A 25382-nucleotide genomic window follows, 5' to 3' on the forward strand; every position below is an offset into this window, starting at 1 on the left:
GCTCTGAATAATTGAAGGACTAATTTTTGATATGAGATGAGATCATAAATACCTATTTTGTATAGTATCTGTTTTATGTTGCATGTTATATATATGGTAATGTATGTATAATATTAACAAATTCAAAGTGGGTCTCTTTCACTAGGTTTTCCAATAAATGCTGTTTGACTTGAGTTGAGCTTTTCTAGTACCATTGGAAAAAGGTCCAACACGGGCTCCTCATGACAGACAACAGTTGCCTTTATTTTATTTTATTTTATTCAATATATATGCTGTCTCTACCAACATTGCGCACAGTCCCATTTGAAAGACAATTTGATGGTTCCCAAGGTATTGAATTATGACCAACTTTGTTTCATATTTTATCCCTTTTTAAGCACCACAAATGAAAAATGGATTACATTTCCTGGAGTTTTTGTTACAAGATGTTTTTGCTTATTTTAAGTATAATTTTAATTTTCATAGATTTCATAGACTGGAAGGGAAGGGAGCTGGAAGGGAGCTCGTGAAATCATTAGGTCCAGCCCCTTGCCCAAGGGGGCAGGAAGTCAGCTAAAGTCAAAAAATCCCAGCAAGATAGGCATCCAAATATTCCTGAAAGTGTCCAGAGAAGGTGCTTGCACCACCTCTGTAGGAAGTCTATTCCAGGCCCTGGTGGCTCAGACAGTGAAGACGTTTTTCCTCATGTGCAGCCTAAAATGGTCTTGCAGGAGTTTGTGACCGTCAGTCCTTGTCTTCCCTTGGGGTGCTCTGGTGAGCAAGCATTCCCCCAGATCCTGATGCACATCTCTTATGTACTTGGCTGCCACCAAGTCACCCCTTAGCCTATTCTTCTCCAGGCTTAAAAGTCCCATGGCTCTCACACTCTCTTCATAAGGCCTGCTGTCCTGCCCTCTGATCATGCTTGTGGCTGTCCTCTACACTCTCTCAAGCTTCTCCACATCCTTTCTAAATTGTGCAGTCCAGAATTGGATGTGGTACTCCAGCTGTGGCCTCACTAAGGCCAAGTACAGTGGGAGGATGACTTCCTGGATCTTGCTTGAGATGCATTGGTAGATGCAAACCAAAGTTTTATTTGCTTTTCCAACTGTGGTATCGCATTGGTGGCTCGTATTGAACTTGTGGTCAGTCATGACCCCCAAGTCTCTTTCAGCCATTGTGCTAGCGAGCATAGCACTGCTGAGCCTGTAATGTGATTTTTTTTTTTTCATGAGCTGTGGAACACCTTGCATTTCTTTGTATTGAATGCCATCAGGTTTTCATCCACCCACCTTGCAAGCTTGTCACCAGTATATTCTCCAGTGTGAGCACTCTTTCCCATAGTGTGGTGTCATCAGCGAACTTAGCCAGTCCACTTCTGACACCAGAGTCCAGATCATTTATAAAGACATTGAAGAGTACAGGTCCGAGAACAGAGCCTTGGGGGACGCCACTGGTCACTGTGTGCCATGTTGATTCAGGTCCGTCAACTACCACTCTCTTAGTCTAATTTTATTGTTGTGTACTGAGTATTTCACTTGGACATGTTCTTTAATGAACATTTTTATATTAGTTCATTTTATTAGTAGAGTGAGAAAATTTTAATTGGTATGGTTGTGTCATAATAAGCTTCAGTGCACAGGAACAGAATAAAGAATCGTAATTTTACAAAAACACTTGCATATGTCTTTGCTAAAATTTGATCTATCCAGGTGTCCCAAGCGTAGATTAGTTTGACTTTTACTACAGTGTAAAATAGGCTTACGTCAGGGCCAATGAAATGTTTCATGACTGAAAAATACCTAGGAAGACAAATTAATGACAAATTTGAAAGTCCTTTGGTGTTTGTTGCTCTAGCTCTTCTAAGTACCTAGTAACTCGGTGTTTAAGGAACAAATAAATTCCAGAAATCTGCCACCATACATCAAGGAGCTTGACCATTGTCAATGAACTGCCACAGTAATACAAGTTCCTATTTTGGCAGGATAGTAAGAAAATACTGTATTCTGAGTCTGTCAGGAATGGTATAATATTAGCTGTTTAGGTTTGTCAAATGTTAAGCACATCTGGCCATCTTCTTATGAATATTTTTTTAAATATTTTGTATATCCAGTTTTCTAAAAGGAAAAGAGGCAATCCACCCCATAATGTCCTAATAGGCTAGTTATTGCCCCTGGTTGAACAAAATCAAACTGTTCCAACTTGCTTTAGTTGGCTAGTGTATAATGCAAAGATAGTTTTTAAAAACCTGTGTTTTTAAACTTAGTTTTAAAAAAATCTTTCCTTAGTTTGTTAATCATTTGATACTCTTATTTTACTTTGACTTAAATCCTATGATTGCAAAATATATATATATACAACCTGGATGTTAGTATAAAAATGATTCACTACGTTTGAAAAAGTATATTTTTGTGATAGATAGTATAATATATTTTTAATATTGTTAGTCATCGAGGCAGGTTGGACAAGTAGTTTTTTATGCCTTTGTTGGTGAGTCTTTTCTTTGGCTGTGTTTTGCATTGTGCTCTTAGTTCAAATTGTCTGTTGTTAGCACTGCTAAAAACTGCAAACCCCTTTTTTAGGTACTTGATTTAATTTGTAAGCTGTTGTGAAGCCTACATCTTGCCTCAAGAACCTCCACAGGATCATCTTGCCTTGCCACCTTGAAAAATAAAAAAACCTACAACTACCATTTTCATGGAAAATGTAGGTGACTTTTCAGAACAAAGAATATGAAATTTACATTTCATTCATTATAAAAATAATTGTTTCATATTCATAGTCAGTTTCTGTTGACCTTAGAAATCTTGGCTTTTGAAAGTTCTCCAGTTTGCAGAAAATTCACTTGGAAAGTTCCTTTATCCTCCCAAGCCCCGATTTGACAGTGTAATCTTGTCTGTTGTGAAAGGCTTATGCTAAAGCAGCCAAGCTTAGATTTTTGGCCAAAAGAAGGGATGACAGTTTTGAAGCCCTTATTTTGGTATCATACTTTGAAACTTTGTTGCATTAAAGCGTTTTGTATGTTGAAGGCCCTTGGTGCAACACGTGTAATGGGATCTGAGCCCTGATCTCAATAATAGTGTCTCCTGCCATGCCACATGTGCATGCCAGGACACGTGGTTTTGGGATGAAGGTTCAGATCCCAGTGGTCTCATTACTTCTTGCCAGTGCATGGGGAGCCTGGAATCACGATCCTGGGCTCCATCTTTAGCAGCAGTTTGAAAGCCGGGTGCCTGCAGGTAATTGATGCTTGCCGTAGGACAGTGTTGGTGTTTGGGACTGTCTCCAGTGCAGTCCTGAGGCTGGGACTGACAATCAGCTAATCTTTAGTCCCAGCCCCAAGACTACATAGGAATTTGTAACTGGCTCTGGTTTGTCCCTATCCTGTTACACATTCAGTTTAAGGTGCTATGGAAACCAGCCACAAAAATATTACATCTTTTGTAGGAGTCAATGGCATGACAAAATTGTAAACCAGCCACAAAACTATTCTACAAAAGATGTAATAGTTTTGTGGCTGGTTTACAATTTTGTTATGCTTCTGACTCCTTGAACAAGTGGCAGGGTTACTATTTACAGCATGATTAACAAGTTAATCATTATCTTGTGCCTATTTTTACTGTACAAAGAAACCTTTCACCTGCACGTCACTGGCAAGTCACCTGCAAGCCTGGGTGCCTAATGGCAAAAGGTCATTATTATCTGTTATCTGCTTGGTAACTTAGATTAAACAAGTTTGGGTTTTTCTTATGATGAGAGTCACTGTCCATACAGCTATATAGCTGGTACCTTTATGACAGTTTTGGAAGAAAGATTGAATCTAGTCATCATGAGGACCTTCATAGTGTAGCTATGGAATAGAAATGCTGCATTTGTATATTCATTTTACTAAGTGAGGGGAGGAATGGCAAAAATCTAGTCAACCGTCTATTAAATAATACTTATTTCAAACCTCACAAAGTTGACTATTTTATAGTCTCAAATAAGAGCTAGTTAAATTATTATATCTTCTACGGACACTATATTACTAGACAATTCTGCTTCAATTTTAACCATCTGTACTGAGATTCTGTCCCTGTGTTGCACAGGAAAACTAATAAGAAGGCAAAAATATTGTGATTAAGTGTGGTCTGAGTATTGATTTGAAACAAAGGGAGAGAATAAAATAATGAGCAATGGTAGACTCAAGTTTTGCTGTTAGTGTATATTACATTAAGCCCCTTGAAGTGGAAATTACAATGATTAAGAAGATGAGGAAGATTTGAGCTGATGTGAAATTGACAAAAACAGTCCATGGCACCTCTGCCTTTAAAAAAAAATTTAAACTTAATCTGTGTATCTTGGGTTTTTTTTTTTACTGTAAAACATGTCCTGTATTTTAACAGAAAACTCTGCAGAATTAAAATAACATCCAGAGCAAAAGTTTAAATGAACTTTTCCATGGAATCTAGGAAGAATTTACAATTGTGCTTTTTCATAGTTAAGTAATGAAGTCAACAAAACCTTTCATTCAGTGGTATCATAATAGTTAACACCTGTTTCAACTGCTTAATGTTTTTATTGAACATAACATTTGCAATTCCATATTTCTTGAACAAGGAAAATAGGATATAAGATATTACATACTCAGGAGAACCATAATAAGTATAAGAGTTCAGTTTAAAATTTGAAATGCTTACTATACAATTTAAGCAGGCATGTTTCAGTAGCTTACAAATTACTACTGGCATATTGTATAAAATGAAAATAAATTTTATTAAGGACCCACAGGTTGGTACGTAGGAGGATATAGATAGCCATTTTGTATACTAGGTGGAGATATAGATGACTGTTAGATTAAATCATGTGGCTCCAGTCACCTAGGGTAGTTGTAGTGTAAATGTTATAAAATGAATTATGTTTTCTGTGCTTCCCTTAAATTTGTTTGAGCATTAATTACATCATTTAATAAATGGGATCTTTTGAGCCATGCTCTGCATATTTAACTTCCAAAAACTGCCAATGTGATGTTCAGAATTGAGATTTATTTCACAAGTCAGAATATAAAAGGTTAAGATTCTTTCAGGATTTTTTCTAAATTAAAAAGAAATTAAGGTTACTCTGCATTGATATAGTAAACTCCACTTTTCTTTAAGTGTTAACAGAAATTAACACTCAATTTATCTCAGTTTAATTAGGTGAAGATGGGGTTAAGTATTCAGGGTCACATAGGAGGAATTGTGCCCATGTCCCACAGTGCTTGGGGGGGAGGGGTTACAGGTTTGTGTCGAGGGGGAACTGCACATGAACACAGCACGGTGGTGATGGGGTGCCTGCATGAGGGCTCAGTACAGCAGTGGGTGAACGGAGCACTGTGCTCCTGGTGTAGTGTGCATGGTCTGCAGCCTGTTGGGCATCTGGCCTCTGGGGCTAAGAAGTTGAGCAGCCCTGTCTTAGACATTATTGCTGTTGCTGACAATTGTTTTGCCACAAATAATAAGATTTGCTCTTCATTTTCAGATCAGTCTCACTCTTGTATAGTTTTAAACTTTTTGTCTGCTGTGATTCAGAACGTGTCACTCATATGTTTCTGTTTTACACATGGAGCAGTGCTCTTGAAATTTCTGCACGTTTCATACACTCTTCTTCCTGCGTAAACTGAAAGTGCTTGTGAATCAGCCACTGTCAAATTAAGCAACTGTCTGAATGTCTGTCTTTTTTTAGCCTCTAACCCCATATTCAGACAGTAGGGCTGTGCAAAGCTTTGGGTGGTGATTTGTTTCAGAGGAAATTCAGCTTCATCTGGTGGCCGAATCTCTGAATCAAATCAGGGGACCAATTTAGAAGTCCGAATTGATTCAAAGCTCTCCGAATGTTTGGCAAAGATTTGGAGTGCTTTGATTTGGTCAGTCCCCAGTGGCTGCATCAGGGAGCTGCAGACACTCTGAGCTGATAAGTACTAGGGGCAGGGGAGGGGGGCTGGAGAAGGGGAGAGGGGACCATAGGGAGGACCCCTGCCAGCCCCCTGGCCCCCTCCTGCCCCAGCCCTTTATTTTTAAAAAAAGCCCCCATGCTCACTGGGTGCTGTTGGAATTAGTTTTGCTGAAATTTAGCATGGATCCGGTATCTAACAGAAAAATTTCATTAGGTGCCCCTCCTACCCAGCCCCAGATCCAGGGCCTCCTGTCTTGATTGAATTGGAATGGGAAACTTTGACTGGGACCACAGGAGGTATGGTTTCAGTCTTAAAGGGTCATGGGCAGACTTTCAGGCTCTGCAGTGAAGGTGAGAACCTGAGGTGTTAGCCAAGGGGTGCCACATTTGAAACATGTCATTTTGTTGGGAAAGTTTATTTCATGGCACACTCCCTGGGGGCACTCCCAATCCCCTGGCCTGTGCAGTTGGTAACACTTGCCATTGTTACCTCTTTGCTCACCCTCTCCGTGAGCAGGATTTTCAGCATGTGGCTTGGAAGTGGAACTGACAAGTTTAGCTGATGATAAATCTACCTTGTCTTCTAATCAGCGGAGTTGTGACTTGGACTCTGGAGTCCCTTGATTCTGCTGGGCTTGATCAGTCTGTTGTAACGCCATCAAGCTTCAGCCTGCTCGAGATAGTGGTGCAACTGGGCAGCGCATAACATCCCCTCCTGCATCTTTAGCATAGTGATTGGGTCTGGGTGGGCCAGCTGTATCCATGTGTCAAGTAGATGCCAGGCTCTTTCGGGATCTGCCCCGCGTGGCATAGCTAGGGGGTCCTGCCATACTCAGGCCCAAGCCTGCACTCGTTTGATTATATCTCGGGGGTGTTCTTTTGGGAGTGGACACATTTGACTTGAGCCCTGGTCCATGGTATAGATTCCTAAGAGCTTTCGGGGAATATCTGTCATATGGGCCTGCCACTCTCTAGTTCCTAGAAGGGCAGGACTGATTCCTTTTGCTATGCTGGGTAAAATTTCAGCCAAATCCATGCTTGAAAACAGAGAGAGATTTTTCTCAGCCTTTGCTGGCCATTGGGTCCAGGCATTCTAAAGGCATAGAGCCTAATTGAGCTTTTAATGCTTTTTGCTCCATGGAGCTAGGGCAAGTGATTCTAATGTGCTGCATCTGAGTCATCTCTTCAGGCAGGGTTACACCAGGTCAGCGCAGTAGCCTTTGGTCAGCAGGAGCAGGAGCCCTACTAAAAATTCCCTTGGTCCAATCCTGGATCATACTCCAAGTTGGGCTAGACGGAGTCTCCTGGGGCCCCTGCAATGGACCCCCATTCCATTTAGCCCAACTCTCATTAAAATTATGGAGGTCACCCTTACCCCACACACACAGAGGAAAAGCCTCTGAACCCACTGCCATGCTACTGGGAAAAGGTAAATGATGGGGTACAATAGCTGAGACAGCTCAGGAGAACCTAGTTCATGCTCAGGCGGCCACACCCAAGAGAACCCAGTATGCTTGCTAAGCCTTACCCTGGCAGGATCAGGATGATCAGTACCCTCCAAATATGTGTCAAATCCTGCTGACTACGCCAAGATGTTAGAACCCCACTTCATACGGAGCCCAACGACTAGGGAGATGACGGTCCAATTGCTTATGGATCCTGGTACTCATTAGCGAGAGCAAACACCAGCACACATTGCTTGCAACAGCTTTATTTAGAATGGAAACAGCTAGGGACCAGCTCCCTCACAGACACCCAGTCTATGAACACAGGGAGCAGCCCAACAATAATTCTTTTCACATTTTATACACCTTGGTTCATACATATTAACATTCACTCCACCTATCTCCCTCCTTGGGTTCCACCCATTTCTTCTCGCATCTCAAGTTCCTCCTCTGTTTATTGTTTGTTTCATTAACATATGATTGGCTATGCATTTCTTTCATTTACATGCCTCTTTGCTAAGAGCGCATGCATAAGGCCATGAACCCAGCTACTCTCGGTCAACTACTTGTTCTTTCTAGTTTTCTGCTAACTTCAGCAGCCTCTCTAAGGTCTGGCCTCTGCCTTATCTCCTAACGATAGCTGGTTCACATCATGTTTCTTTTTCCCCAGTGTTTTATTTTATTCTGCATACTATTCCCTTTGTTTAAAAAAGACCTACTCACCTAAGCATTTGCTAGGTTATTTTAATACACCATTTTGCCTTATGATCAGCAGCTTTTCGCTGAGACACAGGTTAAAACCTTGTTCCAGCTGCAGATCCAATGCTCCCCAATAATCTAAATTGTCGCCCTAACAATCAGAACAGTGATTCGAATCACCAAATCAAATCACTGTCTCCTGAATCAGCTGAATCCAAAGTGAATACTAGCTGCTTTGCACTGGCCTGTCAGACAGGATGTGCTCTTCTGGGAAGAATGAGATCGATGACTTGGATCACTTTTCGTAGTCTTGTGTGTTCTTTGAAGAAATAAGAGGGAAATGGATCTCTCCATTAGTGGAAAATATTAATTACTGGGCTAAAGCATTAAAAACAATTTGGCTCCCCTTTAACAACTTACAGCCTGTTCTATATACTCTATTGGCACTTGTAAACATGCTTGTGCCTCAGCACTGGGCACTTGGCACTGCGTTGCATGCATTTGCATAAACGGCGAAATGTGCATGAGCACTGAGAAAATGGTGGCGGTGCGCTTTTGAGCTAAAACGCATCAAGGGTATGTTAGTTCAAAAGTGCACCGCCATCATTTTCTCAGTGCTGACATGCATTTCGCCATTAACAGTGTGCTCTGAGTCGGAGCAGCTACACCTATATTTGTGGGCATTTATATGCATACGTGTATTTGTACTGGGGTGTGTAATGCAGGTTGTATTTGATTCGGATTTGGTCCTAATTGGGGACAGTGATTCAATTCGTTGATTTGAATTACTGTCCCCGATTCAATTTGGCCAAATCTGAATCTGAAGATTTGATGCTTATTCTGAGAATCAGTGGTTTGGCCATAGACACAACTTTAAATGTTTTTTCTACACACATCGAGGTACCAGGCATGGCTCATGAGCACTGTAATGCTAGAGCAGATGGATCATCCCACAGGAGTGCACAGGGGGGTGGGGAGTGCTTGGCAGTGAACCCAGAAGTGGACCAGAAATACTTCTGGTTCACTTCTGGGTCTGCCACAGAGCTCTCAGGCCCCCTTCTCCCCCCCTGCCCTGCACCTTCCCAGCTCAGGGATTGGCTGCAGGGGGACCCCAGGAGGAACCAGTCACCAAGACCTGCACGCTCCCCGGAAGACCCAGAAGTGGACTGGAAGTGCTTCTGGTCCACTTCCAGGTCTGCTGCCGAGTGTGGCGCTCCAACCACCCCACCATTGTAGCATTCATGAGCTGCCTGGTACCTTGAGGTATGTAGAAAAATCTTTTAAAGCTGTGCCTATATCCAAATCATCAGATCTCTCTGAATCAGTTTGGAGGGATCTTATTTCGATTTGTGTAGATTAAAGGGTCTCCTGATTCGATTCAGAATCAGGCCGAATCAAAGTGGGGACTAAAGCTTCACACAGCCCTAATCCGTACTACATTCACAAAAGTAAGGGACAAAATCAAATAAAATTCCCTGTTTTGAATTTTCTGCTTCATTCTGCTTTTAATATTGCTTCACTCTATTTTTTGTATCATCATATATTGTGCTCAATTTTACTTTTGTTTAAATTAGCAGAATGTGGAGCTTCATTGTGTGCATTTACCAATAACCACACATTATGTAATTTTTTATTCTTATACCATATATAATTGTATTATTCATTCTATCTTCTTGTTTTAGCAAAAGCTGTAAACTACTCCTACTAATTAGCCTCCTTGTTTGAGGACATGAAACATTGTTTGAATCTTATCCAGAGTTTCAGCTCTGGGGCTTCTAACTGCCCCATTCTTCAACTATGTTGTTGTTGTAAAATTAATAAATCTAATAATAATAATACTGTCTTATTCCCATCATTGTGATATTCTGGAATCTCTATTAAGATAAAGTGCCCAACAGGTCTGCTTCATTTAGCTTCATCCTGTGTCTCATACCAAATTGAAGCTTTTTGTGGGAATGGTGAGATGAGAAAGAGGTTATTCTCAGGACTCTGAAATATAGGATGAAATATTGTTACTTCTTGGCTACACTAGAAGGGCAGGCTGCATGGTTGGATGCAGAAAGGGAAAACAGAACTTTGAGTTTACTGCCACTTTCTAATGTAATTTAAGGAGTACATATTTCTATCTAGGACTCCATCGTAGCTGTGTGTTCATCTGCAAACAGTTAACTTAGTTAAGGAAGATCCAGCATATTTTCAAGTAAAGTTGTCAGTTGAAGCACAGAGAAGCTATAAATATATTCAAATAAATTACATACTAAATAAAAATGTAAAAAGGGATTATTTACACTTCAAATAAGTTTATGATCTTCATCTTTAAATAGGTGAAAGGTCTTTTACGCTCACTACTTCTGTTGGAAGGATGTTTTAGAATCCTACTACTCTGAAGGTTAGAAACTTGGTTTCTAGTCTCAGTTTATTCATGGCCAATTTATATCCATTTGTATTGTCATCATTGTTCTTTAGAATAAATAGCTCTTTTCCATCCTTGGTCCTTATCCTCCTAGTCTAGCAAAAACAAAGCTTCATTCATCCCCCATGTTGCTTTAGAAGCCTTTCTCTGTGTTTTAATCTTTCCTGATACAGGTGACTAAAATCATATCCAGTATCCCAGTGCCATACCAAGGTTTACTCAATCTCTCTCCTGCTAAATCATGGGATTGCATTTGCCTCTTTCACACTGACATCACATTGACAGCTCATAATCAGTAATTGTGTTGCATATTTAACCTCAGAAAGCTGCTAAACAAACATGACTGGTTCATTACTTGTTAATGGCACTGATGTTATGAATTGTGCTTGTATCTTCAAAAGACTTTTTTCTTTGTTTTTGTGGTGATGTATTATTAGGCAGTTTCACTGAATCAGGAAGTATCAAGAAGATTGCATAATGGACAAATATTTTAAATTAAGGTTACAATTTTGAAATTGTTACAGCCACTTACTATGAATTTTTTTGTGTTTATTGGTTTGTCAGTGTTGATTATTGCTTTGCAGCTTACCTTTACCTTGTCTGTCTAAAGACTAGCAAATGAATCTGTAATTCTCAGAGAAATGCTAGATTAATTTTTATGATATTCATGGAGGTTACAAACTCTTTTCTTCAGAAATTGAACCTAAGTTTCCAGAAGCAGTGGAGTGCAATGACTCATTGTTATAGAAACAAGTCCTTTTTATCAGACTAAAGAATATGTTGGATAAGAAAAATGAATAGTGATTTCTCAATTATGCAAAATGTTTATGAGAAATGTGCACATGTATAAACATACTTTACAACTACCCTGATTAAATAATGTAAAAATATGCTGCTGCAAACTTAATCATCATTTCTCAGGTTTATTTTGTAAACCATCTTTTTTTTTTTATAGCTGCTGCTGAGGGCAAAGGTAAAAGCGGAGAAGACTTTTTTCAGAAGGTAAGTGATTTTGAGTATTTGATAAATATAATAATTCATTGTAGTGTTATAGAAAGAGTTGCACTCTGTTTAATATGGGAGAAATTAATTTAGATTACAGTAGAAGCTTTGTTATCTGGCACCCATGAGGAACGGAGGGTGCTGGATAACAAATATGCCGGATAACGGAGCAGCTCGAACAGGCGTCTTTACCTGTTTGGGCCGCTGCCTGTCCCACCACATCTGGGGTGTTGCCACCCCTCCTGTGGGCCCCGAGGGACAGGGAGGGGGGATATACGCAGGCTGCTGTGCCCTGGGCTGTGGTGGCTCGGCAGTGCATGCTGCTTTCCCTGGGCTGTGGGGGCTCTGCAAAACCAGAAGTGCCACGGTGAGCGCTTCCGGTTTCACTTTTCCCTTACAAGCCGGCATACCAGTTAACAGAGCATGCCGGCTTATAAGGTGCTGGATAGCTCAGCTTTTACTGTATCTTAATGAATGTTCTGATGTCTTTTCCTAATTATCGCAATTGTTTAAAATAGTCTGGTCAGTTATATTTATTTTCTAAAGTGAATCACAGTTCTGTGGAATAGGTATTAATATCTCATATTAATAGCATCTTATAATAGATTTTATCTTAACATAGTACAGGGTATATATATTAAAGTGGGTAGCACTTAAGTGGTATGAAAGAGGATTAATAAGCATACTTGTTGGTGACCAGATGTGTATGTGTAGGAGGGGGGAGGTAAAACTACGTGAAAGTAGTTGCAACATCCAAGAAACTGGTGCAGTACATATACTATTGTTGGTAAAGTTATCCTGACCAGAAATCCTAGATTTTGTGCCCTCTTCAAGGCAGCTTACAGTAGCATGAAAAAAGAATATTTAATTACCCCTGGCCTTCTATATATTTATTTAACTGATGGACGTATTAGCTTTGTACCACTCTTCCTGACAAAAGCTCAGGTCAGCTTACAGAAGAGAGCAAAATAACTTATAAAACAAGCAAACAAGAGAACAAAACAGGAGAAACAAAATACGTTTTATAAGGCCAATAGGACATTAAAATAACATATAAAGCAAGCCCCCTTAAACCAGGGAGGTCATATAAATGGCTTGCTGGCTGGATCCCAGCCCAGCTTAGTCCCTCTGGAGTTTTCTGGGAGGGGAGGGGTGAGCACTAGGTCTGTGCAAAGCGGGTAGTATTCACTTCAGATTCAGGTGATTTGGGGGACAGTGACTTGATTCGGTGATTTCAATCAATGTCCCGATTCAGATTGGTCCAATATGATTCAAAGATTTGGTCACAGCTGAATTGGCCCCACCCCTGCCACTGTCCTGGTCCCAGCTCCTGGCTCTTTAAATAAAATAATAACAATAAAAAAAAATGCCCCCATTCACTGGCTGCTGCCAGTTGGGGTGGTGATTCCCACTGCCTTGGGCTACATGGGGGACTCTACCATGAGCCCCCAGAAGCTCCGAGGCCACTGTAGCAGTTGGTGAGTGTGGGGCTTCTTTTTTTTTCCTCGCAAAGAACTGGGAGCTGGAACCAGGTGGGGCAGCCATGGGCAGGGGGATCGGGGCTGGGAAAGCGGTCAGGGGTTGGGGGATGCTCAGGGGGCTGGGGGAGCAGGCAGGGAATGGGGCCTGGCAGGGCAGATCTGCCACTCCTCCAATGTAAGGCAGAGCAGCAGGGCTGCTGGTGCATAACTCATTGAAGTGGCACTTTATGAGAGGGAGGACCTTCTAACATGGCATGTTCAAAGCCAATGCCTGCAGGATTCTTTAAGTTCCATGGAGGGGGGAGCTTTCTCCTTGTGTGATATGGTCCAAAAAGCCCTCACAAAAGCCTAAACCCTTCACTAGGAGCAAAACCCTCAGCCTGTTACCTAGACCAGGCAGTCCCTGGTCTGGGGAGGAGGTGGAGAGCATTGTCCTGTTGCCACCCCTGGGCCTGGCCCAGACCAGGAGGGGAGTGCACAAGCATTCATTCTTACAAGATAAACTCTCTTGCAAGGGAGCTCTTCCAGGTTGACAAGTGGAAGATTGTTCTCCCAGAAGGGACACATTTCTCCTGGGAGAAACGGACTGCTTGCACACTTGTCACTTCTACTGGAACAATGGCACTATCATTGACTGCACACATGCTTGATTAAAATTTCCCCTTGTTGCCACTTTTGTGTTTATACTTAGACTAGTCTGTGTTCTCTCCAGATTTAAATGATACTGTTCAAATCGATACTGGTCATCTTGTGTGTTCTCCAAGGCAACCATTATACATTACCAGATTTTCCTGATAATACCAGAGGGCTTATTTATCTGGTGATGTTGTGAGGTCTTTTCTCTGAATATAAAAATTTGAGGTTAAATTATATCTGGAGCATAAATCTGGTCCAGTGCTTTTTGTTATCAGAGCTTTGAGAATACTTGGGCTTGTTTCTGGGATAATTGAAAACATGGATATTTTCACAAGAGCTGCAGTCTCTAATGATGAAATTTGCTGACTTGGAGCAAACGTGAGGTTAAATGGAGAGACTTTATGGTATTGGAATACTCTGACAGTATTTGAATTGGTCTATGATGACTATTCAATTGTTTATACACCTTTCTTTAATTAAAGGTTATGTATATCAGTACACATGGATCTAAAATGCTCTTTTATCATGCATTTGTAGAGAACACGCAGGTTTTAGTCTTTGAATTGTAAATTACTTAAACTCCATTTGGCCATCTGTCTTTCGACTAGTAAATATATTATTATTCTACTTTTTCTTGGTTGTGATACCCAATAAGCTGATGTGGTAGAACTGGGAACTATTAACAGATAAGAGAAGATGGTGGACAATGGATCCAAGAAGTGGGTTATTTTTCTACAAGTTCTTCATAAAGAATAATGTTGTCTAAGATCTGTCCAGAATTTTTACCTGAGTTAGGCTTAAATTTTTTTTTTCCACTTAAATTTTCTTTGTTGTGTTTCCTTGTCAACTTCAAGGTAAACTTGACCATATGCTTTTTATTTTCAAGGATCTGTCAGTACTGATTTTTCTGATGGGACAAAATTTTCTTGGAAACCTTAAATATTATGGCTTCTGATTTTAAAGCTCAGGTATAATCCATTTTAGTTCAGATGTAGTCTGAATACAAAATCACAGTAACAAGATTGTAGAGAAACCAAGTGACAGCTCCATAAACACAGTTGGCGCTATCAACTGTTCTTTGAAAAATTTAACAAGTCATCGTTGTCATCTGAATCCTATTTTTTTAATATTCACAATTTACTTGAATATTGCGCTTTGTTTTTTAGAACATTCTTATAATATTTAGAAAGAACAAATCTTAATGTTTGTCACTGATATAAATGTAGTTACTCTTACTTGAAATTCCAATTAAAAATATTGGCATCTGTAAAAACAAACAAACAAACAAAAAACACAAACCAAAAAACCCATTTTTTATAACAAATATTTCTTGAGAGTCCAACAGAACCTACATTTTTGTTCAGTTTGCTGACAAAAGCTAAGCTTTTGCAGCAGCAAAGCTAAGCCCTAGTAATGTACGCTTAAACTAACACTTCATTAAGTTTACCGCACTGCTTTTTTCTACACTTCTTGCTTCTTGTACAAAATAGCTGAAAGGCCCTTGAAGCTATACATAGACTATTTCCTCTGCATAGCTGATTGAATTACATGTTTTACTTTTATATTTGTATGCTTTCCACATGGTGGGTCACAATATTAAAATGAATAAATACAACATACCTATATGCACTATAGTTGTAATCAATTTCATGGTTGTTATGCATTAATCAGTAGTATAAAATACTGTGTGAGGGGTTTGATTAGAATATGAAATACAAGTGAGAAATAAACTCATCTCTGTACATAGATATGTATGAATCGAATATGTGGCTATTAACATATATCACTTAATTCCACATATTTAAAAAATACCACATGAGTATTTTAGATGATTTAATAATAATTATGTACCAGAATGAGTCCACTATTTTTTCTGTGGCTTTACAGTAAAATGTGAAAAATAAATATTATATATCTTGTGTGTACATCTACATAATGCTATATCTAATCAAAACACATGGAAATAATCTTCTTTGAGCCTGTTTTCTTTCTTTGTTTTTTATAGTTCTTTGGGCAGTTGCTCATAGCTTACTCACTGTCTATGTCTGTCCAATGGCCTTTAATCAGTCTTAGTCTTTTTTCCTTTGGCTCATCTGAAATGAGTAAAGCAAGTTTGTGGAGTTGAATACAAAAATAATATTTTGTATGTTATGATGTATGGGGTGAGGGGGAACTACACTTGAGAGAGATATTAAAAACACATTTCAATATTAGACTTCAGAATACTTCTTGATATTTCTTAATGTAAAATATAAAGCTATACACATAAATTTGAAGACATATAGGCACAGAACTTTGTGAGGAATGGAGTAAACTGCATTTCTCTGCATTGTAAAATAGTAATGTCAGGATTTGATAGATATCTCTGGTTTTATGCAGCCTTACTTTATGTAATGTCTTTCCTGTGAATTATATACCCAAAACCCCTTTTGAATTTAAAAACAAGAGAGAGAGAGAGAGAGGAAGTGAGAGATTATAGGGAAGAGAGAAATTATTTTAGCTGAGTGTTCAAAAGAGATAGAAACAATGAGGCAGAAACATGAGGACGTCTGTTCCAGATGTCTGGACCTTCAGAGGAGGAAGGTTGTGCAGAGTGGGAGAGAAGAGGCCAGGACTGGAGGGAATGAGACAGCATTGATTTGTTACAGATGGCTGCACAAGTGGCTGCAGGGTTATTGCTTGAAGACGGAGGAAAGGGGAACAGTACCCAATATCTCTCGGCTCGTTAGTTGGCCAGGTTTAGAAGATTTATATCCTATGTGTTCCCGTGACTGGCCTCTACGGACATGTAGCTTAAACTGAGCCAGTTCAAGGTGCTAGCCAAGATGTCATGTGCCCTTGTGGGCTTATTTTCAGTAATATTTTTTCTCTTTTGGTTTAATTTGAAGTTTCTAGTGCCTGTACTTACGATACTACTTTGTTAAATGTGATCTGGTGCATCACTGTCCTCATCAAACTTCTGCTGAAACAAGAATGCTCATCAGGCATAAACCATCTCAATCAGATTTAACTTATAAGGTTTAATGATGGGGCTTAATGAAGACGGTTTAAATGTCAACATGAATTATTTCTCTGAGTATTTTAACAGAAATTTTCACATGTTCTCGTATTGCTAGCAGTACTTGGGCTTCTATCATTTTCTTTCTTCCCCTTCAGATGCTTGGCTATGAGGATCAAATTAAGCTGCCATCCATTTCATGTTCTGAGGGGAGATCAGGTCATGCTTAATTTCCATTCCCTCTTGACCTGAACTAGTATGAGAAAGAGAAAACTTAAACAGATCTCTTTTTACAAGGCTGCTATTTTTCCTGTAAATAGGCCAGTTAAAAATGTAAGAGGTGTGCATTGATATTTGCTATTTAGAGACCTGGAGCTTCTGGGGAAATTTTTTATTGGAGCTCTACCCTAGATTCCTTCTCACTGTATCTTGTTCTATACTATCATATCTTCTGGCAGTTAATACTATAGTTAAGAGTCGAAAGGAAAAATTCATTATGAACTAAGCGAGATATATATATTTTAAACCCTGAAAAATTCTCTTTTAGGACTGACCCTTACTTTGCTCTTCCACCATACATAAAAACTTGAATTTCAGTCATTTTCAACCAGTAACATTGGCTAAAACTAGCACCACTACAGCCACAACAGCCTTCTCTCTCCTGCCTCCCCCAACTAGAGTAATTTGTCTAAGTTTTTTGTCCTTAATGTCAGAAGTTGATGATGTCCCAAAAAGAAATAAGTAGGTTGTGGATGGAACTGGAATGAGGTGAAAGATTTCTCATCTAAGCTCTTGCTACCACTCTCAAGTTTTTTTATGATTATGATCTGCAGCTTAATTACCACCATAAACTTTTATCTAGCCACCACATGATTGGTGTTTTGTTATATGTTTCTCATGTAAAAGACTCTTATGGATCTAGGTATACATTATTGTGCATTAATTAATTTTTTTACGCACGGTAATGCAAATAAATAAAAATGTCATGCTATAGGCCCAATTAATAGTGGAATGAACAGGAGTTTTTCCACAGACTTTAGTGGCATCTGGCTCATACCTTTGTAATTTTAAGGCACTTCTCAGGGAAATCAAAGTTATTGGTCCAACGTGCTTATTTATGTAGCATTCTAGATACGCCTGGTATTTTATATAAACATAAGAAGGCAGTATGTCTCTGGCCTGGAGAGTTTATAATCTAAAACAGATGAGGTTTAGCTATATGGAGAAAAAGAATGCAATACAACTTTACTGTTTCTTTTGAACCCCTGAGTATTTGCACTTGAATCAATTCTTGCTCAGTTTTTCATGTTTTTAGCACTTGATAATCTAAGTATAGTGCAGCAACCCTCTGGAGTAGTGGTTCTCAACCTTTTTCTGTACTAAGATCCATTTATAAACATTGGCCAGTCCTGACCCACTGCCCCCTGGCCCCAGCCCCTCCCCCCCATTTGTGGGGCAGGTGGTAGGTGTGTGGGACAGAGGGGGCACCAGCCCCTTGCAAGCTGGAACTCTGCCAGCCTGCAAGGGAAAAGTCATGGTTTCCCACATTTTTCTTCTTTAGAGGAGAATCCATTTAAAGTGCGTTCGCTACCCTTTTATATAATCTTGCAATCCACTTTTGGGTTGTGGCCCATGGGTTTAGAAATGCTGCTCTAGAGGAGTCAAAATGGACAACAGTATAAACTGTGACATGAATACTATGCATCTTTTTTTACTTGTTAATCAACTATATTTAAAAATGCTGTAAGTTTTTTGTGGCTAAAGGTAAAGATAGAGAAGGAATGGAACAGAGCTTAATGTAAAGGTATAAAGTGCAGTATAAAGTTTCTGACGTTTTCAGCCACGAAAGTATAAAGTGAATTCATCCAGGCACTGTTTAGTGAACTTTTTGTGTACTTCAAGCAGAAAAACGGAACTCAGCTGAAATGATATAACTGTGATTGTGAGGTTCAGCTTCAAATTTGTAATTTTCAGAGAACTATAAATAACTTAAATTGGTTGTGTTATAAAAAGAGTTTGATTTAACTTTGGAAAAGCTAAACATTATAAGTTTTCATTTTCATTTGCTGAATAAATGGGATGGCTGTGTATCATGGACATGTTCCTGAGATTTGAATCAGTGTCTTATTACTGTTCTTATTATTAGTCTCATTCTAATTTAATAAGGAGGTAGAATTAAGCCTTATAGAACTTGTTGCTTGCTCATCACAACTCTTCATGCAGTTTGTTAATACCAGAGTTCATAAGTTGTTTGGCCATATTGATCATTAATGGTTATGTGAAGGTTAGTGTGGTCTTGGTTTAGGTGATGGATAACTAGCGGTATTGGTTTAGATTTTGTCATGTAGAGGTGCACTGATACATCAGTCAATATTGTACTGGCACCAATAAAAGAAAAATTGACATTATCAGCAACTGGCTTTTTTTGATGTAGCCAATGATGTCTCCACTAAGTGCCGAATGCGTGTGCACAAATGCAGAATGCATCCGGTCAGGCTGGCAGCCTGGAGAGCAGTGTCTGGCTGATAAGTCTGTTTCAGGGGGCAGGAGGGAGAAGGGCAGCGGGAAGGAAGAGGTGTGTGGGGGGCAGAATACTGTCCATCAGTATTCATGGATTTGACATACAAAAGCTAATAAACTATTTAAAAACAAACAAAACCTGGCTGTCAGTACAGTGAAACTGGTCTAAGAGGTAATCTGCCAAAAAGGTGCTGAAAACCTGCTCAAATTGTAAAAATCTACAGTCCCAGCATGAGTTATGGGGAATTTAAATATATTTAGTCAGTATAAGATGAAAAATAATGCAGAAATGGAAAGGAAATTTAAGGCATATTTGTAGAATCATCCTGTATATCGCAGAAAGTAATGATATATTTTGTGATCGTAGGATTCAAAAATTTGTGAAGATATGGATAAGAATCTGTGAAGGAACTTGAAATATGTTTAATCATAAAATACATACAAGTGTTGTGACTGGACGGATTGGGATTTGAACTGGGGCCACTAGAGTTTTATGTTGGCATTTTGTGCACCATTCTTGCATATAACAAGCTTATAGTACAGTGACACGGGGCCATAGAATAGACAGTTTGATGTGTGATGGTAGGTAGGAAAACAAACATGCTAGCATTTAGGCAAAAGATTGAAGTAATTGAAACTAATGAACAGGAGAAGATAAATGCTTAAACCAGTAGCTTTCAACCTTTTCATATTCCAGGCACTTTCCATTGCTTTTGTGAACTGAGCAGGACCCCATTTCAAAAGCTAACTTACTGCAGTGCTTGCTTCCTCACCAAGGGACCAGGAGTGGAGGTGGGGAGTGGAGCAAGCACTTGCCTTCTTGCATAGGGGTCAGGGAGGAATGAGTGTGCACTCACCCCCTCTTACAGGAGCTGGGCAGAGATGAGTCTAAAGTTCTCGCACGGAGGCTGGGCAGGGATGATCGTTGCACCCAGCTGCAACCTTAAAAGGATCTCATAGTTTCCTGGTTTAGGATGATGGGGATAAACAGTTGACAATGAAGTTTCAATGTGGGAAGACATGTACTTCCTTAGAACATCCTGCTATGCTAGCTGTTGGTATTGTTGCTGTGAATATTAATTGAGGTGTGCTGTCCTAAGCTCTATAAGATGACAGCCAGCCCTGACTTCTGCCCACCTTCAGACTAATATGATTAGCTAACTCTCTCCTTGGCGTTCTAGGTTATGAACGAAGCAGTTAAAAGTAACACTAGGAGGATGCAGCTTTGGGCCAAAGGCTTTGTCTAATTTAGTTAAATCTCCCCAAGGAAGGGGGCAAGTGTTTGGAGGGAACCTCTTTGTTTTAAAAAGGAAAATACTCAGTACAACATACTCTTAAACATTTTAGCTTAATTCACTAAGGGGGTGAGCAAGTGTTCACAGGACCTGGCTCAGATTTAGGCAGTTTAGCATAAGTTTAGCAATCTTAGTCAGGATCTGGTGCATGCCGTTCAGTGTTCCCTCTAAGGAGTAGTGGTCTGTGAGCGTGCTGCTTCAGTCCTGCCTCCCCCTTTCGGTGTGGTTTGCCAATAAGTGTCCCACAGTAAGTGTCCAGTTGGGAGTGGGCAGGGTTCGGCCACCACCTTTCTCCATGCTAACTGCTGCCCAGAACAGCATAGCGGAGTGCGGTGGGGCAGCCATGGGCCAGACATAATCAATTGGTAAAATTCAATTGATAGAACTGAAAGGGAGGCACTGGGGCTGGTGTGGGATGTTTATCGAAGGTAAGCTCCTCACTCCTCATACGGGGCAGGCAGCGGCTCCTTGAGGTGAGGCAAGGCAGGGCTCGGGGCTGGTGCGGGCTTTGCTGACTCATACGGGGCAGGCAGTGGCTCCTTCCCGAGGGTGAGGCAAGGCAGGGCTCAGGGCTGGCGCGGGCTTTGTTGACTCTGGGGAACGGCTTCATGGGCTCCACTGGCTCTGGGGAACTGCTCCACTCCCCAGCCTTGATGCTATGTGCCACCTTGCTCCCTGAGGTGATGCAGGGGTGCAGAGCAGTTCCTTGGAGCTGGCGGAGTCTGCGCCAGCCCCTGTCCTTGCCTCGGGGAGGAGCCGCTGCCTGCCCTGCATGAGGAGTGAGGAGGTTACCTTCAGTAAGTGTCCCATACCAGCCCCAGTGCCTGTGCCACATTCCACGTGTAGCTCCTGTCCGGGCAGGTATGTGGCATTAAAAAGTAGGTGCACAGCAAGATTTTTAATTGTGTGCAGCTGCGCACGTGCGCAGCTTAGAGGGAACCTTGATGCTTGTGTTTTCCACTTGCCTTAAAGAGGTGTAGGTTGCTGGAGGTAAGTAAGTATGGGGGGTAGAAAGGGCTGGTGGGGCTGGTGAGTCTGGGAGGGGACAGGGCTACTTGGGGAAAAGGAGTTGGAAAATAGCCTGGTCAAAGTTGCAGGAGTTAAAACAGCAGAGTCCCAGATCTGTGACAAGTGAGTGGGCTTTCTCGTCGGGCATCAGGTCAGCCCCATTGCATGAGGGTTCAGATGAAGGCATTTCAAAATATAGCGTCTTCTGTAACTTTTGTCTGTGGTGCCTGTCACTGTTTTCAGAAGGGGAAAGGGAGCAGAGACAGTTTGGTCTGAGTTTTTTTCAGTCCCTGCTGGAGGGTGGGGCGGATGAATTAGAGACCGCCTCCAGGTGGGGGTGGCTCCAATTCACCCACCCCACCCTACAATGCCAGCTGGGGAACCCCTAGAAGGAGCTCCCTCTCCTCCTTTTCCCTCCTCTCCCTTTCTGAAAATAGCACAGGCTTACAGGGAAGAGGGGCTGTTGGTAAGGGAAACCAGCTACAGGGTCCCAGCCAGCATCTAGATTCCTTTCCCCCCTAGAACCATCAGAAAACTTCTGTTCAGTCTGGGGGATTGTTGCAACTCAGAATGCTCCCTCCAAAGTGTTCCTGCAGCGCTGGCCTTGCCCCTTTGCTCCATCCCCTCTGTCATGGTGGCACTCCAGTCAGCACTGTCCCCCTCTGCCACCCCCCCCCCCACTGGGGAACTGGATAAAAAGTTGTCATTGCACAGCATGTAAAATAAATTATTAAAATACCATACATTTATACTTAGTATTGAAAGCTTATTTTGGATTATGTTAATGCTCAGTGTATCGTAACAAATCCTTTTGCCTCATACAGCAAAAATGTAGAGTGGGTGTGGGGGGATTTTTTTTTTATGCCATTGAGGCACTGCCCATCTTTGCACTCAAAACAGTAGTCCATGTTAGAATGAGGAGAGAGTTAAAAAAAAATGGGCAGTTCCTTTTGCATAATTCAAAAGTTTTTGGACTCATCTAAAACAATATTGAGGAATAACATAACTAACAAGGGACAGGGATACAGCTGATTCAGCAGCCTTGGGTGTCAATTTAGTTTGGAAAGGGGGCACCAGAATAGCAGCTGCCAGCTGGCCTTTGCACAGCTGCTGCTCTGTTATGCCTGTGAAATTGTGGATACCTATTTTTCTAAAAGAGGTCTAAGAGTTGAGTGGATATTGGAGCATGGTGGTATAGGGCTCAGGAATATTGTAGTGGGGAAAATGGGCAGTTACCGTTTCTTTTTTTGTTACCTGTGTATGTCTCTGTCTCTTCACAAAGTGTCAGACACTTTTTGTCTTCATCCAGATTAGGGAAATTATATGAAATTTTAGATGAGGAACCTTTCACATTTACAAAGAAATGAATATTTTCAATGATGGAAAATCTTTTTTTTTCCTCTTACCTGTATTAACTTAGAAATGAGGTAAGAAATTTTGTAATTTAAAAACAGCCTGCAGCTGTTAGAGCGCCTGTTCTGCATCACTTAGATGCATGGATAACATTTTGTTAAAGAGAATTCAAAGGAATGTAATATGAAAGCAATTCTTTTCATTTGAGTTGGAAAGCATTATTTTATAGTATAAAAGTCTGTAAATAAAATTTTGCTTTCATGTGTATAGATTTTAACTTAGAAGATAAACTAGCCTCAAGAAGTATAATCAATAAGTTATTGATTTTTAAATACCAAAAGATGCATTACTTGTGCCTCAAAATTTGATTTTTCTTTGACACCTGTTTTATATCCATATGTTCTCCTCAATCTCTGGTGATGTAACTATTTTGTGAAATGAAAGCTATCACTTTAAAATGGGTGGGCAATTATTTTGGACGGGCAGCTTATCAAGTTTTGGCAAGTTGTCCAGGGCCGCATGGGTAGTCCCACCCCTTGGGAGGTCCCCTGCCCCCTTGTTACCATCTTGGGATTGGAAGCCCTGCCTCTTAAACCCAGACCTTTGCCACCAGAAGTCCCTCCCCTTTCCCCCAGACGTACTCCTTTCAGCAAGGGGTTTTGCCATCTCAGAACCAGAAAAATACCAAATTATATTCTAAAAAGTGAACATCTAAAACATTCATTAATTTGATTTCAAAAAGTATTTTTCCCTAGTTTACATGTGTTTGTGTAGTGTACACAGAGATGATTGCACAGTGGCTTAAAATGAAATCTTACATCTTGAAATGTATATCTTGGGGCGTGGGTATAGGTTTGTTGGGGGCTGTGGGTATGCAGGGTGAGGGAGCATATATGTGTACGTTTAGATATGTGAGGTGTGGGTGGGTATGGGGCTTGTGGGGGAAGGTTGACTGGAGTGTGTGAGGAGGTGTGGGGTGCGGGTATGGCAGTGTGAGGGGGGGCTGTGGGTGCATGTGTATAGTGGGGTGTGCTTTTGGGACTCGCCCTACAAACACACATACATGCTCTGCCTGCGTACACACATGCACATACTCTGTCCCTGCCTGCTCATGCATGCCCCCATGCTCCCTGGTCTGGCCATGCAACCAGGAGCAACATGGTGCTGAAGCAGAGCAGGTGCAGGAAGCAGGAAAATGGCTGAGGGTGGGCAGGGCTGGGCTCCTGCCTCCTGCTGCTGGCTCCTATTGCTCCTGGCTGCCTGTCATCTTTGACAGGCAGCCAGGAGCAGATAAGTATTTTCTAAAATTTTTAGGGATAACACAGGTCAGATAGAATGGCCTAGTCGGCCAGGTCTGGCCTGCGGGCTGTATTTTGACCGCCCCTGCTTTAAAACATTATAGTTTGACAGAGTGATGGTGAGAAGTTTCTTTGGGTATATACAGTCATTTGCCATACCTAGTTTATGTTCACATAGCTTACTTCAAGTTATGTAAACATAGACCAGGAGCGGTGCATGCAGCCATTCACTGCTCCAAGGAGCTATGTGGGGAAGCTGATATGAGTAACTTGGAGTGGGCAGGATTGGAGAGGCCTAGTGAGTCTATGATGGGGATTGGCAAGTCTGGCAGGATCACAGGGAGGGAGGGGGTTTGATTAAAATTTATCTGCTTAATTTTTATTCTTTCATGTCATTGAAGTTCTATCTAGCATTTTTTTTAATTGGAAAGCTATGGGTACAAACTTGCTTGCTTTTCTCAAAGACTGTTCTTCTACTTTTTCACTGTTGAAAGAAACAAAGTAGGCATCAGTGCTTAAGCCTGAAAAAGTTTAGTATTGCTCCTACAAGACTGTTGCAAATGTCTTGCCTCAAATATTTGTAAATGTCAAATATTATTCATATCCAAAGTTATAGTTCCATAGTTGGTAAGGTCGGAAGGGACCTGAGCAGATCATCAAGTCCGACCCCCTGCCATGGGCAGGAAAGAATGCTGGGGTCAAACGGCTCTGGCGAGGTGTCTATCTAGCCTCCTTTTGAAGACCCCCAGGGTAGAAGCAAGCACATTATTATGCTAATATTGTGTCTTGTCCATATAAAATGCCATGTAAAATATCCTATGTCCTTTAAAGCAAAGGTAGCCGACTTGTGGCCTCAACTTGTGGCACACGGAAGATCTGGGATAGGGGAGGCGGGCAAGCAGCACAGTGGAAGATAGGTTAGGAATCAGAAACAGCAGCAGTAGATTTGGACATGGAGCATGAGGCAGGGAGAAGAAGGCAGAGCAGTTGATCAGATAGGGGGAGGGGATCAGATTAGCGTTCAAGCACAGAGCTTAATTTTAGCATATCTGCCCAAATGGTTGGTCTGTAATTCTTTAAAGTATTATGCTTTGTTTAAATAACATTCTTTGCAGAGACTGTTTACATTTCCATGAAGTCTGTTGTAGCACCTATGTACAAATTCCTCACAAACTGACAATTTGGTATTCTTCGTAATGAACTGGAGCTTGGGAAATAAGATCTCTGTCCTGCAACAGATGCATGGAAACCAGTCCTAGTACTTCACTGAAGCCCTATCAGTGGGCCCTGTACAGGTGCCAGAGCATCTGTTGAGAGGGACAGTTGAAAATTAAGGTAAAAT

General features: G+C 40.9%; 1 protein-coding gene across 3 annotated transcripts in view; it reads left to right on the forward strand.

Moving 5' to 3' along the window:
* The window catches only part of BICC1 (BicC family RNA binding protein 1), a 228326-nt gene that overhangs the window by 56073 nt on the left and 146871 nt on the right, over window positions 1-25382 (forward strand). For all 3 annotated transcript variants that reach the window (XM_090058872.1, XM_090058873.1, XM_090058874.1), the window contains exon 2: window positions 11405-11451. In XM_090058872.1, the coding sequence (XP_089914998.1) occupies window positions 11405-11451 (47 nt within the window). The remainder of the gene's footprint in view (window positions 1-11404; window positions 11452-25382) is intronic.

The sequence above is a fragment of the Crocodylus siamensis genome, chromosome 7, assembly GCF_052110815.1.
Source record: "Crocodylus siamensis isolate JL-2025a chromosome 7, ASM5211081v1, whole genome shotgun sequence".
Taxonomy (NCBI): Eukaryota; Metazoa; Chordata; order Crocodylia; family Crocodylidae; genus Crocodylus; species Crocodylus siamensis.